The sequence below is a fragment of the Gopherus flavomarginatus genome, chromosome 2 (assembly GCF_025201925.1).
Source record: "Gopherus flavomarginatus isolate rGopFla2 chromosome 2, rGopFla2.mat.asm, whole genome shotgun sequence".
NCBI classification, from domain to species: domain Eukaryota; kingdom Metazoa; phylum Chordata; order Testudines; family Testudinidae; genus Gopherus; species Gopherus flavomarginatus.
The window spans coordinates 222,932,157-222,951,972 of record NC_066618.1 but is presented as its reverse complement, the minus strand read 5'-3'; the positions used below and the strand labels follow the sequence as shown (position 1 = coordinate 222,951,972).

General features: G+C 40.2%; 1 protein-coding gene across 1 annotated transcript in view; it reads left to right on the top strand.

The window, feature by feature from the left end:
• KLHL14 (kelch like family member 14) overlaps positions 1-19,816 on the top strand; it is an 87,518-nt gene that overhangs the window by 45,460 nt on the left and 22,242 nt on the right. The window contains exons 3-4 of the mRNA XM_050941994.1: positions 13,472-13,561; positions 17,791-17,869. Coding sequence (XP_050797951.1) covers positions 13,472-13,561; positions 17,791-17,869 — 169 coding nt within the window. The remainder of the gene's footprint in view (positions 1-13,471; positions 13,562-17,790; positions 17,870-19,816) is intronic.

Sequence of the window (19,816 nt, the reverse complement as noted above, 5' to 3'; positions counted from 1 at the left end):
GGGGGTGGGAGGGAGCTGAGAACAATGTGCACCATCTAGTGGCTTAGTATGGAACTTCAATTTATGAAAAATGGTAAGAAAGGAATGCGACAACAGGCTACTGCAACTATCGCAATTTACTTGACGGACTTTGGAGTTTGTACAGCATTTATGTGGCTGATCAAGAAATGCCAAAATAGATGCAGTTTGTAACCACAAACATGGATACGGAGATCACTAGCTATCTATCAAAATTAAAGACACATGAAATTAATTCCATTATTAGTAAAACTTATTCTGTAGTTAAGGTTGTAAACACACTTCCATTCTCAACTCGTACTTTCATTCATTGACAGTTGGGGTTGCATAAATTTGTGACCTTTTTTGTGAAATTTTCCAGATTTGTTTTCTTGACTTACATGCCCTGAAATTTTAAGTTTTCATGAAATTTCTCAAAAATGTTAATTGGCTTTGAAACGATGTCAGATTATTTCAGTGTTGCATGTTGCTATAATGAAAACAGATTTGCTCAGATGTAGGTATGCTTTGGTATCAACAGTTTACTAAAACAGGATCCAGTTTTGAACTTGAATTCACAATGAATTGTGAAAGTGTTCATATTTTGCATATGTTGAATTTCTTTGAAAACAATTCACACAACTATACTCAGAACTGTGTCAAAGGACAAAGTTGTTTTTCATTTTGTGGGACTAAATTTGTTGAGTAGTTTTTCAGTTATAGTAAATATATTAAAGTGCTAACTGTTGAAGTTACCAGTTTGTGCATAAATATAACAGATAAGTTTACGTTACTATTTTTGGGGAGATACTGCGCATGCTCAACAATTGAGTGAACCACCATGGACATTGATTTCCATAAATGTAGCTCTTTATTCTGCATGTGAGTTATCTATGAACAGACATTAATGTTTATGAATGTGTTCATTATTTAAAATTATTCATGAATGATTTTATGTGGACGTATGTCAGCCTGTGTATTGCTGAGAAACTGTTTGCCGCCACTCTTTCTTCAAGTAATAACTATATGTAGTTTGATACTTACACTGTGTGATTGCTCACTTAAGAAACATGACATTGTTTGTTTCCTGGCTGGATGAGTCCCAAACCCACAAAGAGTTTTCAAGATGGTAGTGCAAAACTTCTGGCATGAATGCTCATGTGAATACATATTTGCCAGAGTGCTTGTGACACTTTCTCATACCATTATTCATAAAAAGCAAATAAAAGGGGATGCAAATATTGTCAAAACAGATTTGTGTTGTTTATTCAAACAAATGTCCTCAATTACCCCTATGTTTAGATCAACTCAGTAAGTAATTCAGGCAGGTTTTGCATACCTCAGCTATTGTGCTGAACATGTCAAATTTCTTTCCCCAAAGCCTGAGGAAACGCCTATGGGACAGTCCATTTCCCTGTCCAGTGAGCGCCTTTCTAGGATGGGTACTAAGAGAACTGCCACCTGTCCCACTTCCTCCCTCTGGTGTTTCTTTTTGGAAAACTTAATTTTGCCTTCTCAGGCTTATGTGTGAGTAAGGGCAGGTCTGCACTACAGACCATGTCAGTATAACTGCGTTGCTCAGGGATGTGAAAAATCCACGCCCCTGAATGATGTAGTTTTACCAACCTTAACCCACCTTGTAGGTAGCGCTATGTCTGCAGGAGAACTTCTCCCATCCACATAGCTACCATTTCTTGCAGAGGTGATTTAACTACACCAATGAGAGAGTTCTCTCCCATTGGCATAGGAGCATCTTTACTTAAGCACTATAGCAGCACAGCTGCATCAATGCAGCTGTGCCGACACAACATTTTTAGTGTAGACCTGCCCTAAAGTCTCACTCTGAATGCTGAATTCCATAAGAGTTTGCACTTTAGCTAGCACATTTTCAAAATTCACTTTTATTGTCCATTTTGTGTGGGAACAAACTGTTGGGTCAGATTCACTCAGCCAGGCACAGAGAGATGCCATGTATGAGAGCCCTGGTAGCTGTTATTTGCAGCGCTACCGCTCCTCTAAGGAATTCCAGGGGAGGAAGTTTCAAGCTCTGTGAAAGGTGCTGGCTTGTGCCTAGTCCACAAAGGACTCACTGCCACACCCAGAGTCTCTTTCCAGGCACAGTTTTATTTTCCAAACATAGCTCATCCTGCTCTACAGCTCCAAGAAGATTTTCCCCTTTGCCTTCCTCAGTCCCTCCTGCTTCAGGGCCTACTGCAGGATTCTTCTTGGCTCTTCTAACCAGCCACCACCTCCCAGGGCTCTTGATGGCACTTTTCCCCTTCAGGTTCCCACTGCCTCCCCTCCCCGGGGACTCTGGCAGCCTCTCCCAGGCAACTTACTGCTCCTGGACCTCTTCCTTACTGATAGCCTGGCTTTTTATAGGAAACATCTGTCCCCTCCTCAGATGTGCCAAATTAATGAATAGGTCTGGCTGGCCCCAGGCCTGTGGTCTTTAACAGGGCAGACCATCTTGTTACATGCCATGGTATCTCTAGGAGCCCCACCTGTAAAGGCTGCAGTAGAGATGTGATAAATCAGTGAATCACCTGGATGCCCTGACCACAGCATCTTCTCAGCCAGCACCACTCCCTTTGGAGACTGTGTTGACTGCATGTGGGCTGCCCACAAGAGAAACATGTGGCCATCTTGTGCCACTGAAATTTGCCTTGGTGGACTTTCCACTGTCAGGGACCCTCAGCAACTCAGAGCCATTATAGGCACATCAGAGTAACTATGCCAGTAAATACACATCCATGGGCCCACTCAATGTTCTTGATCACACTGGGAGTTTTGGACACTCAGAAATTGCATCAGGCTTCCTACCATGGTGTACCTTTACTGGGGGAGAAAGTAAGCCATTACTGAGCTTCTTCCTTTCCCCTCTGCTATGTTTCTGCTGCCGGTGGAGTAGACCCCTGCTGGAAGATTCCCTTTTGTTAAAAATACTACAGTATTCAGCAGTAATAGTCCAAAACTTCATAGCAACACAATTATAAAAGAAGAATACTGTAATATATAATGTAATATATCTTTATAAGGACTACTCTCAAAATATGCTTTCACTATATGACAGAGTTCTGGCACCTGCCATCCCCATGAAGATCCTGCTTAGTGCAAAAGTCCCATTTTTGGCCTCTCCTAGAAAGATTTCAGTGCTGATGGGAGAAATAGCAGCACTGGGGTCCTCTGGAGAAAACTTGTTACCAGGAGCCAGGAGGTAAGTCGAGACCAGGGTTTGAAGCTACAGGATTGAAAGTTAAGCGAATGAAAGACCAAGCCTGGCGGGAAACGGGGACTCAATGAAAGACTGTTAGATTAGCCTTTGGGTGGAAACTTTTTAATCATTGTGGGGCTGGGAGAGGATCTGATAGGGATCTGAGATTGCTGGGAAGCCACAAGATAGAGTTTGTGGTTGGTTTGGGTCGGAAAGGTGTGCTTCAGGGAACAGAATGGTAACCATTGAAGTCAGTGAATCTTATTCTCAGGCAGAGGTGGAGCCAAGAACAGACACAGAAAAGAGATCAATTGCTTGTCATGGGTGTGGGGGCGGAGGTCTGCTTTTAATTCAGTGCCACTAGAAGAGGGAATGTTTGTCCTCAAACAGCTATCTTGAAAGATCCAGCAGCGTCTCATGGGATGGCACGGTATTTCTTTATGGAGCTGTGGTGGTTTTGCTGTGGCTTCATCTCGTCAGGGTCCATTCATCATTTCTTCTGTGATGAGATTTTATTGTGCAAAATGTTGCGCGTGAGTGTTTCATCATAAGACTATTAGTTGTGACGAGATGTCATCCCTAGTAATATATGTTGGGCTCTAATTTAGAGATCATAAATCCAGGCCTGAGTGTGTATACAGTATATGCTATTGGGGACAAAACATCACTGATGTGATATTGCATAGTTCACTGTTGTGGACAAAATGTTGCCTGATGAACTGTTGGCCTCTGGATGGTGTGAATTCAGTAAAGAGTTTTTGGCAGTGATGGCAGGTGACGTGTAAGTAGAGAAAAACAACACAAGAACAAATATTCATGGGTCCCAAAAGAGTCACTATTAACATTCCCATAATAATGTACATTAAATCTCACTACTGTACTTCGTAACAGTAAGATTGGCACATTTCTGTAGACTTCACATCTCAGAAAATGTGGTGGCAGTTTGGCTGCACTGAGCAGAATCTCTTTAAGGAGTGCAGAGAAGTCCAAAGGTGCTTTCTGAGCAGTACATGACTACGATAACGTCAGCATGTAGATGCACAGGAGCCAGTAAGTACTAGAATGTAAACTCAGCATCATCCTCATATATCTGTGCACTGCAGATGTAAGTCCAGGTGGATAACTTCATTTTATTATTGATGTAGGGCCCAAAAGAATGCTAGGACCTTTACAAATATATGGGTAAAGAAGACAGCACAAGGCTTAACACCACTTAAGTTTCCACTAACGTGCACAAGAGTAAATTTCACCCATGTAAGAAGACAGGTCTCTGCCCTAAAGAACTCACATTCAAAGCACTTTAAAGTACTTGTTTTCGGTGGGAGCTATAGGTGCTTGATAACTTGGAAAATCAGATTGCCTGTCTAGGTGCTTAAATTGAATTTAGGTGTTTATTTTAGGCATACACTTGAAAAATTTAACCACTAGAGATTTTTTTAAACTGAGAACCGTGCTGGACAAATCTTGCTAGTATTATTCCAAAAAGAGAAACAAAATAATTAACAACTGTTAGTAACTTACTTTTAACTATTGACTATCGTTTATATTTTCGTTAAAATAGAGTATGTTACTAAATAGAAAACATATATAATATGCATTGGGTGACTCCTATGACTTTTATTTGCCCAGATGCTGCCTACTTGATACTTAGTTTAGATTGAATTGAGGGGACCAAAGCAGACTGTGAAGAACTTCAAAAAGATCTCACAAAACTAAGTGATTGGGCAACAAAATGACAAATGAAATGTAATGTGGATAAATGTAAATGTAATGCACATTGGAAAAAATAACCCCAACTATACATACAATGTGATGGGGGCTAATTTAGCTACAACAAATCAGGAAAAAGATCTTGGAGTCATCATGGATAGTTCTCTGAAGATGTCCACACAGTGTGCAGAGGCGGTCAAAAAAGCAAACAGGATGTTAGGAATCATTAAAAAGAGGATAGAGAATAAGAAGGAGACTATATTATTGCCCTTATATAAATCGATGGTATGCCCACATCTTGAATACTGTGTACAGATGTGGTCTCCTCATCTCAAAAAAGATATACTGGCACTAGAAAAGGTTCAGAGAAGGGCAACTAAAATGATTAGGGGTTTGGAACGGGTCCCATATGAGGAGAGATTAAAGAGGCTAGGACTTTTCAGCTTGAAAAAAAGGCGACTAAAGGGGGATATGATAGAAGTATATAAAATCATGAGTGATGTGGAAAAAGTAGATAAGGAAAAGTTATTTACTTATTCCCATAATACAAGAACTAGGGGTCACCAAATGAAATTAATAGGCAGCAAGTTTGAAACAAATAAAAGGAAGTTCTTCTTCACACAGTGCACAGTCAACTTGTGGAACTCCTTACCTGAGGAGATTGTGAAGGCTAGGACTATAACAGCATTTAAAAGAGAACTGGATAAATTCATGAAGTTAAGTCCACTGATGGCTATTAGCCAGGATGGGTAAGGAATGGTGTCCCTAAACTCTGTTTGTCAGAGGGTGGAGATGGATGGCAGGAGAGAGATCATTACCTGTTAGGTTTACTCCCTCTGGGGCACCTGGCATTAGCCACTGTCGGCAGACAGGATACTGAACTAGATGGACCTTTTGGTCTGACCCAGTACGGCCGTTCTTATGTTCTTATGCTATGTTCTTACGTTCTCATGGATGTGTTGAGAGGTGAAGTTATGTTGGTTACTTCCAACCTCAATTGAATGAGGACCTCTACCCCAATGTAGATTTAATAGCATGTGTCCATCTTGTTTGTGAATCTTATATGGAGTTAAGATAGGGCTGGTGATGATGTAGAGGTCACCAAGTAGCAGAGGGACTCCTGAGTCATTAGCTGAGCTGATAGAGTTATTCTCCGCTATGTTGCTGGAGTCTCTGAGACTTCCTCTAGTGGGTGACTTCAACATCTATGGGAATAGGGACTTGTCTTGGTCAATTTAGGACCTGGTGCAATTAGTATTGGACTGTCCCAAGTGGTTTCTGGCTCAGCTCATTCACACTCTATATTGGAGCTGCTCTAATACTGGAAAAACAGAGTTCACAAATATTTGCTCAAATTTGAAATAGCTGATCAATTCGACCAAACCTACATGAGAACAAAGGTCTTTGTTATTCACTGTTTGTAATTCATTATTCTACTGGTTGAAGTTTCATTCATCTGATGATGATCTGAAAATACCAAGGGGTGAAATCCTTGCTCCATTGAAGTCAATGGAAAAACCCTCATTGACTTCAGACTTCATTGGGGCTAGAATTTCATACCAGGTGCTTTACATGACCAGTCATGCACCACAAATAATAAATAGTTAACATTCAAAGTGAACAGTTTACCAAAAACTCCTAGGTTGGCATTTATTTGTATAAACTGTTTGTTGAATAAAAACAAATCGCAAATAAAATAGTAAAAATGATCTTTATGTAAATGATTTGTGAACAGAAGAAAAGGTTAAACATATCTGGTAATTTATTCACAACAAATAATTCAACCAGCTGTACTCTGGATCTTGTTTGGAGGATAGGTTTGGAGGTCAGGGGGATGAATATTATACCTTTGCGATGAGATAACCACAGTCCCCTGCGTTTTTGAGTTTGCAGGTACCTGATCTGTTGAACTAAAGGACCTGCTTTATTGGTTTGCTTCCCCAAGGCTAATGGAACTATCTGGATTCAGGTTATGCGAAATGAATCTTATCCAGCCCAGAGACCACAATATTGATGTCCTGAAAGGCACTATCCGCTCCTATTGACATAGGCCTGGTCTACACTATGACTTTAGGTCGAATTTAGCAGCGTTACCTCGATTTAACCCTGGACCCGTCCACACGACAAAGCCCTTTTTCCGACTTAAAGGACTCTTTAAATCGATTTCTTTACTCCACCTCCGACGAGAGGATTTGCACTGAAATCGGCCCTGCCGGGTCGAATTTGGGATAGCAGTTCGACGGTATTCACCTCCAGGAGCTATCCCAGAGTGCTCCATTGTGACCGCTCTGGACAGCACTTTCAACTCAGATGCACTGGCCAGGTAGACAGGAAAAGGCCCGCGAACTTTTGAATTTCATTTCCTATTTGGCCAGCATGTTTGCAGAGCTCATCAGCATGATGTGCACATTGCCGGGGCACATTGCCCGGCCTGTACTTTGTGAGAAGTCTATGACTATGTCCCTCTTGTCACCGCTCTGCCGTCGCCTCATCGCCTGGTTTTGCGCAAAACACTTGTCTGCCGTTGCTCTGATGGAGGGAGGGGCGACTGATGACATGGATTACAGGGAATTAAAATCAACAAAAGGGGTGGCTTTGCATCAAGGAGAAACACAAACAACTGTCACGCAGAAATGCCCCCTCAAGGATTGAAATCAGAACCCTGGGTTTAGCAGGCCATTGATTTCACAAAACAAATTGGGGCAATTTCTTGTTTTGATCCATCTATCTTTTACATCTTAGGCTGGCAGCAGACAGTGCAGTACGACTGCTAGCCATCGTCATCTCCTGGGTGCTCGGCAGAAGATGCTGCATTATGATTGCTAGCTATCATCATCTCCTGGCTGCTTGCCAGAAGACGGTGCAGTAGGACTGCTAGCCATCATCATCTCCTGGGTGCTCGGCAGAAGATGGGAGTGATCTGGGTGAGTCATTCCCATGTCTGCCCAGGTGCCCCTGACTGATCTCACCAAGATCGGCTAAAAGAGCACCCAGGATTATGATGACAATGGCTACCAATCGTAATGCACTGTCTGCTGCCAAAAGGCAATGAGCTGCTGCTGTGTAGCAATGCAGTCCCACGTGTACCGGCACCCAAGAGACGTACGGTGACGGTGAGCTAAATGGGCTCCATGCTTGCCATGGTATGGCATCTGCTCAGGTAACCCAGGAAAAAAGGCGTGAAACGTCATGTACCCAGAACCACCCCCAACACTGTTTTTGCCCCATCAGGCATTGGGATCTCAACCCAGAATCCCAATGGGCAATGGAGACTGTGGGAACTGTGGGATAGCTACCCACAGCTACCCACAGTGCAACGCTCCAGAAGTCGTTGCTAGCCTTGGTACTGTGACCGCAGTCTGCCGACTTAATGCACTTACAGCATTTTGTGTGGGAACACACACAATCGACTGTATAAAAACAATTTCTAAAAACCCGACTCCTATAAATTCGACCTAATTTTGTAGTGTAGACATACCCATAGTGACCATTAAAACACTTTCTTGCCCTATTTCATTTTCACAGGTGATGATGGTATACTGATGACCTACAACAGATGACAAGCATGACTAGGGCATCTAGAGTTTTGAAATGCTATGCTGTGGCTGTGCTGTAGGTGAAGAAAGCTTTCTTTACCTCCCTCAGAGCACCTGAAAAATCCCAATCAGATAAACTGTTCTAGGCAGTGACAAATCTACTTATCTAATTTGTTTACATGAAAGACCAGAGTCAGATATAGTTTTTGAGGGAATTTTGGCAGATAACATTGCTCAGATTCAGGCTGTGTTGTGTGAGCTCTTGGTAGCTGAGGGGTAAAAGCAAGGGAGGCAAGTGCATGTGTGTGTGTGTGTCTGTCACAGCTCTCCTCCTTTGGTGGAAGCAGGAATAAAGATCCACATTGTAGTCCTCTCGATGTGGGGCGTACCACTCCTGTTGTTTCGACCTGCTCATTGGTTGGTGCTGAAATGAGGACAAGCCAGCCGGGGAATCTAGAGTGGGAGGAGCAAGAGGAGTTTTTGCATAGCTGAATAGTTTCTAGGGCCCATCAGAGATTATGCCTAGGATGAGAGAGAGTTGGCTGAGATTTAATCTGACAAAACTGAATTGGGGAAGCAGTGCAAAGCATGGCCAGCTGTATACCAGGGGAGTATGCCCGCTGTGACACAGGTTCGGAGACTGCATGTGCTGTTGGATCCCCACTGCTTCTGGATAGCCATGTAGCAGCATTGGCCAAGAAGTGCTTTTTATTTCTATTAGTCCTTAGCTATAAGGTTGTAGCCTTTGTTTTTAGATGTTGGCATCGCTATAGTTATCTGTGCCTTTTGTCATCTCAAATATGGCCAACTCTAATGAGTTCTGCAGGGTACACATTATTACATGTGTTTATTACTAGAATGTCTTCTACATGGGACTATAGCAGAAGAGCATTCAGGAACATCAGCTCAAGCAGAATGCAGCAGATCATTTGTTTAGTGAGGTGTTTCAGAGGCAGCTCATTCCACAATTATCTCCACTGATTTCTGAGTCATTTTCTGTCATAATTCAAGGTATTGGTTTTAACCTAAAAAGCTCTAAAAAGTTTGGTACCTAGCTACCTGAGAAGTTGCCATTCACCCTTCAGGCCGGCTAGGTCTCCTGGGTTCCATTTTTGGTCCATTGGAGCCTGAGTTGATAGATCTTAGACTTCAAGAGCTTTGAAGAGAGGGAGGATTGGAAGAGGTGATGTCTGCTTATTTTATCTAATCTATATCTGTCTGTCTAGGGTATTTCCGAATCTAAGGCATTTATCACCTTGGGATCTAAGCACATTCCTCAAATAACCAAGGCCCTTCCTCTTTTTTTACTTAGTGGTCTTTTCCCCTTTCTTTTAACTCTACTAGTTCGTTTAATAAAGTTGAGAATTCTTGCACAGGGCTTTATAAACATGTCTTATTAGATTTTAAATCTGTTTTGAAAGTGCCTCTATCCTACTTCTTCCTAGTAAAGTGACCTTTTTAAATGGAGGGAAGTGGGTTTAGATGACAGTCATGATAAATGCGGTCATGTTCACTCAATAAAATAAGGCCCAGTGCATTTGAGGATAAATCAGTGAAATGTACAGCCCCACCTGTCTGTCTCCATCATTCATTTCCACTGTCACTTTCACAGTGGCTGATGGATCACAGTTGCTGTAAAATTAGACAGCCTTTAATCTCATTTCATCCTGATTAGCTTCTCTTTACCCTTTCCCTCTAACTCACTGACTGACACGCTAAAAACTCACACTGGGCTGTGTTTGAGCATGGCATACAAACTTCTCTTCAAATACCTTTTTCATGGGGCAGGCAGGTGTTCACCTGAGTTGAAATCTAAAAATGAGAGGTTGAGATTCATGTTATTAAAATAAATCAGCAGCCAAAGGGACGGACAGAAAATTAATGAGAGTATTGGTCTATATGGTCAGACCGTGTGGAGGGCCAAATTCTGCGCCAGTTACACCCTTGTAACATGAATGACATCAATAGATTCCACTAATGCTATTGGAGCCTGAATTTATCTTTTGGTTTGTCCCACCCATATGTTTTGATTATGCAGTAGGAAAAATTAGACTGTGTGCAAAACTAAGACACCAGTTTTTTAAAAGTTACATTTTAGAGCTAGAGGTTTTTTTCTCTTTTAAAGGGCATTTTTAGAGCTATAAAATTTGCACATTTTCATGGTTTTCATTCATAACTAATTCAGAATTATGAAGGACACTGAGAATACTTAGGTGTTAAAAATGTAGCTGTGGGGATATTGCAATTTCAGGGCAAGAAGTTCCTCTCAGATACTAACTGATATTCTGCCTCCTTCAGAGCTTGCGGAGCACAATATCACAGTCAAAATTCATGTAGCGCTGAGCACAAAATATTGCCTATAATATTACAGGAAACTGAGCAAAGCTAGTGTAGACTCATGTCATAGTCACCTCTTCTCTTAAGGCCCAGTCCTGCAGCCCTTACTTAGGTAAACTTCCCATTAACTTTATTAGGAGTTCTACCTGAGCAACAACTAAAGGTTTGGGCCATTAAAGTCCAATCCTGCACCAATTAAGTCAGTGAGAATTTTGCCATTTAGTTCAGTGGGAGCAGGATTAAGCCCTTAAGTTTTCCAGGTTGAGGATACATCTTCACTACTGGCCATATCGGTGGGTAGCAATCGATTTCTCGGGTATCGATATATCTCGTCTCATCTAGACGCGATATATCAATCCCCGAACAAGCTCTTGTCGACTCCGGAACTCCACCAACGCGAACGGCGGTAGCGGAGTCAACAGGGGGAGCCGCAAACGTCGATCCCATGCCGTGAGGACGGTAGGTAACTCAATCTAAGATACTTCGATTTCAGCTATGCTATTCACGTAGCTGAAGTTGCATATCTTAGATCAATTTCCCCCCCTAGTGTAGACCTACCCTTAGTTGTCCTTCTAAGCATGGGACTCTTGGATGCATGATCATTTATGTGCATGTCAGTTGCTGAAAAACTTAAAATATAACTTCTTCCTCTATTGACCCTCTCTGTTTGTACCAATGTGGGGGAGTAAACAAAGTAATGCAAACACAAAGGGTAACAAATATTTGCAGGTGATGTACTGTGTGCATTTTGTTTTTTGGTAAATGCAAGATCTTTCAGGAATTGACTAAAGGAGAACAAGAGAGAACTTGGTTATGGATACAAGTCATTGGCTTGATCCTAATTTTACAAAATAACAGAGTAGCTGTGTAGATATTAGTTGGTGGCTCTGCTTGCTGGGGCTGGAGAGTCCCTTTTCGGCATGTAGAGAAAGAAACACTATTGTCCTATGGAATACAATCTCATCTTGCAACTCAAACTACATGAAAAATGGCTAAGGTCCAGTTTATAAGAAAAGGTTTACAAAATGGGGAAAGTGACTGAAATTTAAAGAATGCGGAAAATATTTTGCATTTGGGAGAAACACTGTGCATTGACTAATAAGATATCAAAACCTCTGGTGTTTAAATTCGTTCAGCATGCTAGCAACCTGTATATGGTAAAAATCCCTATAGAGTGTCTAGTCCCAGTTACTTCATGGTATATAAAATTTACCAGTAGCAAATAACCTTCATTAATGCATTTCCACTAAACCAGGCTGCGTAATTTAAGAATTGCTTCACTTATATGGCTTGTAAGAGTACAGACTATGAAAATAATATTCAACCTTTACTAAAAACTAAAAATGCACCTTGCTTATTCATCATTGCCTTGCAAAAACTTCAGTAAGAAGCTTAAATGAGCCCACTTGATCTTTAAGAAAATGTGTCCTAAATAACAAAGCTATGCATATTTCTTCTTATTATTATTTGCATATGCTATACTGCATAACTGCATTCTGAGAAAAATAAAAGATAATAAGACAAATGAAATGAGAGATATATCACCCAAAATAATCCAAGTGTGAGATAAGCTGCTTTTTTTTTGGCATTGGCAAAAGAGCACAAAGTAAGAGCTGGCCCTGAGTCATATTGATTTCCCACTGCAGTGGTTTCCTAAGTGCTCTGTTGATCCGTGTCAAGCAATAAGTTCCCTGCCTGTACATGCACATCACCTCCCCATTTGTCCTCACCTAGATTTAAGGTGCCCATATGATGAGCTGAACAAGGACATCATTTTTCCTACTGGTGTCACTGGGCCAAAACTACTGCATGTGGTATGATAACTAATACCATGTTAGTTTACATTTACCTTATGATATTACAATAGTGCTGTATAACACAGATCAGTACACATTACGGTATATAAGCAATCTGTTTTTGTACCTTAGCTCTTGCTGTGGAAAATGGAAATGAAAAGAAAAATAGAGTTATAATGGTTTTAGCCAAGGCCTATAATAACAATCCTAAAAACACTTCCCAAAAAAGGATATTGCAGACCTAATATCACAGTTTTGATCTTTGTTAATGAAGGGCTTCCTGATTAGATGAATAGAAAATGTGTGGTTGTGCTGCTAATGACATTGTACAGGAAATTAAGCGTATACATTTGGAGAAAGCATTAAATCAGCAGGACCTTAATTTAAAAACTTAAAACTGTATGGAAATGCAGTTTGTTCATTGCTGTGTAATAGAAAGCTACTGAACATACTGACTCTTGCTGTGGAAGCATTGCCAACAGAACAAAGCTGGGATGAGGTTTTTTTAATGTGTCCTAGCATTTTCTGTCTTGTTTTCAGAGAAATACCAGACTTCTTGGTCCATTTTCATGTGTCTCTTATTTTTAGAATGCCTGTAGATGTCAGTCAGACAGGTGTGAGTAGTCTTAGTAACCATAATTCATGTAACATGGTTATTCTTCAGTAATTTGCAGGATACCCTTATGTGAGATTATTGTTAATCGATCAGATTTTGGCTGCTGCAAATTCACTGCACATACATAGTTAGAGCTGTGCATTACCTACGTATCCAGTTCCAGATTTTGCAGAGTCATGTTTTGTACCTTTGCTAAAGTAAAAATTTTTAAATAAACAGAGTGCTCAGATAGAGAATGATAAAGAATACTTTGTTTTATTTGCAGTTATGCCATATAATAGCGCCCATCACTGTGTTGTGGAAGTAGAAAACTTCTTGTTCGTTTTGGGAGGAGAAGACCAGTGGAACCCGAATGGTATGTACACAACATTAAAAGAGAGCATGTGCAGATTTTAATATATCACATCAAGTGATGCAGTAGGCAGTGAACGATCCTGATTGAGTTATTGAATTGGTTAAGATCACTTATGTCCCGGCCAATGACATAATAAATATCTGGAGCTTTAGCTTTTCCACTGTTCCTCGGGTCCCATCCCTTGGGAAATGCCAGAGGCATCAGAACAGACTCCTTCAAGTGAAGGCACCAGGCAGCAGCTGTTCAGAATTTTAACCCTCATTGCCAGTTTCCTTCCAGTAATAATATAATAATGCTATTGCAGTAAATGAATGCTCTCTTTTCAATGTTTAACCAGACACTTGCAGCTAAAGTTGTTAATGTGTTAATTATCTAGAGTCTCAAGACTCTCAAACTGGTCCTTTTTCTAGTCTTGTACAAGAGCTTTCCATATAGATTATCCGCTGCAACCTTCTTTTGGTTTGATTACTTCATAAATTTACTGCAAAGAGAAATTAAACAATTTAACAGTCTTGTGAACAAAGCAAAAGGAGAACACTGTGCCTTGCAAAATTCACAAAATTGTCCGGGCATTGTTAGAAAGCTTGCACATGAAGAACAAGTTGTAGTTGTAGCAGTCTGTGTAACAGAGATAATTATGACTGAGAAAACCATAAAACAGCTTGCAGGTACACATTTTTACTTTAAACCACCAGAAGATCCAGCTGAAATTACACATACTGCATATATTTTATTGTGAACACCCCATTTCAGCATCTGCACTAAACCAAATTATAGAAAATTGTTACATCTGTTCACTTCCTAAAATCTGAGACAAACAATTCAGTCCACTCTATAAGCATATTTCCGGTGCAGTTAAAAACATCACTAAATATCTTGAGAAAAAAACCCTTCATCTCTGTTGTTGAATCTCCTGTATTCTAAGTAGGAGCTTGCTGTACATGTTGTTTCATTATAATTATTATTAGTATTGCGGTAGTTCCCAGGCTCCCCGGCTGTTGTTTGGGGTGCTCCATTGTGTACATACACATAGTAAGAAACAGACCCTACACCAGAGTGTTTACAGTTAAGTAGTCAAGACAGACTAAAGGTTTGAGAAAGAAGTATAAGTATTCACATTTAACAGATGACGAAACTGGGATTAAGTGATTTGAGCAAGGTCCTACAGGAAGGCTGTGTCGGTGGCAGGAATTGAACCCCGCTTTCCTGATCAGATGGTCCACCAGTCCATCCTTCTTAATATCTTAAGTGCAAAGGCATCTAAATCAACTACTAGAGTCTGAAGTTTATTCTGTGAGTTGAAGACACTCTCCCTAGGAGTAAAACAACTTCCATGTAAGAAATTGGTTCACAGGATCAAGTTTTTCAAACTCTGTAAATACCAGATAAACGTAATGTATGAACAGAATAGATCTGGGACAGGAGCACTACTGATATTGGTGATCACTGTACATGTATACCCCAATAAAGATGGATCTGATACATTACAAAAAATTGGACATGAATATAATACACTATACATTGTCCACTTATTCCTGGACTACTTCTATATTTTATTTAGACTAAATAAAGCATGTCATCCCTACACACACTAGACCCAATATCATTTACATTAAGGGCCTTTTATACAATTCTGGCAGTGTAAAGGGGCGGGAAGGGGTGTTAAAATGAGTGTGAATGTAACTGACCTGTCAGAGCAGTGTAAATGGTGTGTAGTGTAAATGAGAATTCATTGTTCATTGCTTTGTTTGTTTATGTGAATCAAAATTAGGCTTTCATTGCTGCTTCTTTGTTCATTGGATGGAGGTTCCCATTGGGATGGGAGAAACTAGGGGTAGGGGCAGTGGGTATGAGCCACCAAACTGGCAGACACTTGAGGAGCTCTGCTCCCAACCCCATACAACTTGGAACCTCTAGAGAGAGCATCTGGACCCTCCAGGACATATTTTGGACTCCTTCTTCACCCTGGCAGCCTGAGAGCCATTTTGTCATTTGCAGCCTCTCATGGCTGTTCAGTACCAGCCACAAACGGGACCCTGTGGGGGTGAATGCTGCTAAGAGCAGCATTGACTATCTGTGGGATCTGTAAGGGAGTACATTGAAGAATGCAGCTACTCTCTGGCAACACTCCTAGCACTGCCTCGCAAAGCCCTGACTGCAGAATTGAGGCAGAAGATTTTCTTGCAGGATTTAGGGGAGAGGGAACAAGCTACTGCTCCCATTCACCTTGCACAGATTTGCCTAATCTGACTCCCCCTGTTCTCACTTCACTGGACAGGAACAGCAGCCCTTTTATTTTCAAATGCAGTTCACGGTTTCTACATAGTGAGAAATACTTCCTAACATGCACGCCAGGCTGACGTGCAAAGCATACTGGTGCATGCAATTTTCTTTCAAACTGAATTCCAAGAATAGATTGGAGGATCCACATTAAAGCATGTTGTGCTTGGCAGTTTGGAAACTCCTATGCTAGCACCAATGCATAATGTGTTATGAAGTATAGAACCACAAAATCAGAGGCGTGTAGAGTAACAACAGTTAAAAAGCTGTTATACCGCCAAGGAGTTCTGAGGGCACAATAAACTCTGAGATCTTGGTCTGTAGTATCAATAGCAGCATTAGAACCATCCCAGAATTCAAGCTTGTATTCAGTACCTGCCCATGAACTGTTCTGTAAATCTACTTTTTATAATATAAATATATAAACAGATTTTTTAAAAAGACCTGGAATTAACATGACGTGTGCCTGCCTACTACTAACCCAACTCTTTTTCTTGTATGTTGTATCTGTTGCCCCCAACCTTCATCTCTTCATTGTTTTTACAGATTGTAAGCTCTTTGAGGCAGGGACCACAGGTGAAATCCTGGCCTCACTGAAGTCAGTGGCGGAGCTCCTATTGCCTTCAGCAGGGCAGAATCTTACCCTCTCTTTTCAGATATATTTGTGTAATACCCAGCAAAATGGGGCCTCAATCCTGATTTAGGGACATGCTGGATCTGGCAGAAAATACTGCACTTTTCAGCAGTCACCTACCACATCCTGTCTTGTAAGCATGCTCTCACAGAGTACAGAGGAGAAATTTACCTCCAGAAGTAGAAGACAACATGTGCCTTTCTCTAAATCCTTGTAGAACACGTTCTTAGATTATTAGAGTTAAAAACTGTGGCTGGATCATTGTTCTTATCTATGAGTTTGATGTTTATAAATGTATCCTGGGGTTTGTGTACAAAAGAAGAAGCAAAGGGGACCAATCCTTTAGATGATTTGACAATGTCAAATATTCACCTTGCAGAGTACCCTCTGATCATTTATTTAACTGTGATGTATACGGTTGGGTTATCCTACTGTCTTTTGGAGCCTCTAATTCAATTTTTTAGTCACACATACATAAACAAAGGTTTCTTTTTCAGAGACCCTCATGTGTTGAAGTCTCAGGTGTTACACAGAAATTGCAATACACTCTTTTGCTTTAGTCTTCTTGTTTTGATGTCAATCTGTATGTAAAATAAGGTGCAATCTTAATATCGTGAAGGCATGCATACAATTCTGGGGTATAACAGCAGGGATAAGCTAGTTAACTGGCTTATGTTGCTCATGTTTCCCATTTTAGTTAACACACTTGGAATAAGACTCTAAGAGTATATTCTCCCCCCAATGCACATGTATAACTCCTGCTAACTTACACCAAAGATAGGTAGTAGAATAAAAACAAAATAGTGTAGCGGTCACACAACACATGTTAATGATCTGCGTAACTCCTGGTTATTTAAACAATCTTTTTCACCTTGCTCCAAATAGAAATGAAGTGGGAAGGAAGGAAAGCACATGTTATTCCTGTGGTTTTTCAAACTGCCACAAAGTCCTCTAGTCATAAAAATGCCATGAAGAAGCCCCATCTTGAGCAATAATTTTCTGTTGTGTCATGAGAACTTTATTTATGGTGGATTTGAAAATACCAGGGTTTCTGTTTTCAAATACATATTTCCAAGTTCTTATTATAGAATGAAAGACTATTCTTTATGTTTTTATTTATACCATTGATATTTGCTAGCTCAAATACTGTAGTGCCCCATTTATTGAATAACAACATGTGCTGAGTTCATACATTGTTATAAAAAGGAGACCCTTTATAAAAACTGCCAACATGTAAAATATATTTAATATATTAAATGGTGATGTTAAGTACATGAAATAAACAGTTGAATGTCAAAATAATCTATCTTTACAGGGAAACACAGTACAAACTTTGTCAGTCGATATGATCCCAGGTTTAACAGCTGGATACAACTTCCACCCATGCAAGAGAGGTAAAAACCTGCTCCAAATTTTTCACTATTTCTTTTGTTGTCTTAAGAGGAGCTGAGGGTTGGCTTAGTTCTGGAAACAGGGAATGCTGTAGAATTAGTAAAGATGTTGAAGATAAAATCTCAGTTTATTGTTGTTTCTCTTTGTGCTTCTAATTTTATTGAAGCATTCCAAATTCAAAAGTCAAGGGACCAAATCCTACAGTGCTAACTCCTGCAAAATTCCCATTGACTTAATGGGGGAGAGTTGCCTAAGTACGGACTGCAGGATTGTGTCCTTTTCTGAAGTCTCCAAAATGTGCTGCAGAGTTTGTCGTTTTCATTTTCTAAATGTTTGGTTGTCACATCCAAGTTATGTTGCATGTGCCGAACGTCACAAAAAGTGTCCAGTAGATACAGGACAGTACAGTGTCAGTTATAGACAACAGAAACATTGAGACCCCAATTCTCCTTTGTGAGGATATATTTTTTTGCCACTGCAGCAGTGCAAAGAGGTCCTAAACTTGACTTATCTGGCTGCTCCTGCAGCCCCACTCCTCTGTGATCTTGGTCTGCCAGTAGGAGTTGCTGGCGGCCTGCACAAATTAGAGCAGCATTTGTGCTACTCTTCTTTTGTACTGGAGAGTGGCCTGGCACTAGAATAGCACCAAGACGAGAGGAATGTAAAGGTTCCTTAAACCTACCTCTGCACCATACCCCTGCATCCTATCGTTAAGGGGCGGAAATCCTTAGTGGAATCTTGTAGGTTTTAAAATAAATATTTGAAAGCCAGGAAATCCAAGTTTTGACTTATGTTTTATGAAAAAAATTCAAAAGAGTATCCTCCAGTTCACCAAAATCTCTCCTCTTACACTTTGTACAAGACCTGACCCACTCCCATCCCACCTTCTTAAGATAATTCCATAGCTCCACGTGCTGGAAATGTTACAACTCTGTTTACTCTTAACTATCTGCTGCAGTCAAGCTCCCTGCCTCTATGGACACCTTAAACTCAGCTAGGCAGTGTATGCCACTATGGACATTGTTTAAGATGGCCATAGGAGAAATGTCAAATGATACAGGATTTAAGAGAGCTCCAGCTGAAAGAGCTTCTAACTAATTTGCTAGTAGTGATTCTTAGACCTATGTGAATAATGGATTGTTTGGTTTGCTGGAAATTCCAAAAATAAAATAAAAAAAAAATTAATGTCATTTTTTTGGGTCCACCTGAAACAAAATTCTTTAAAAAATTTTCAGCAAAGTGAAAATTCAGGTGGAGGGAATCATTTCAGATCGAACAAAACATTTTGTGCTCATTTCCAGCAATTGTATATTTTTAATTTTTTAAAAAATAAAATAAAAGGAAATTTCAAAATGAAAAGTCATCTCTAATTGAAAAACCAAAAGGTTTTGTTTTGAAAAGGCTGAAATGAAACATTTCAGTATTTTTGGAAATTTTGTTTGTTTTCAATCAAAACAATCAAGTTAAATCAACGTGAATCTGCATTTTTTGACAAAAAACATTTTGATCAAAAAATTTCACCCAACTCTAGTGGGTATCATACTTGTCATAGCCAAATACACTGTAGTTTGTCGGGATGTAAGGACAGAACTTCGACTGTTTTGGAGTACCTTAACGCTGCATTTACATGCTTACAAATATCTGGGATTCTTTTTTCTGCCTTTAAGATAATTAGAACAGCAGTGTTCTATTAAGGGCTTTCCTCTTAAGCTATTTTTACACATACTGTATTTTCAACCTTAACTCTACTTTAATAAGGGTTTTGTTTCTGGGAATTGCATGAGATCTGATACAAAAAACTAACAGTTATGTGATGGAGTGTATAAACACTTTAGGGGATCAGCAAGAATACTTTTTTTGACAGAAACTCCTCATACACCGGGGCTAACTCCATAATAGTCATGTAAGAAGTGCTTGGGTGTATGTAAATCAGCCAGTGAACTTAGAAA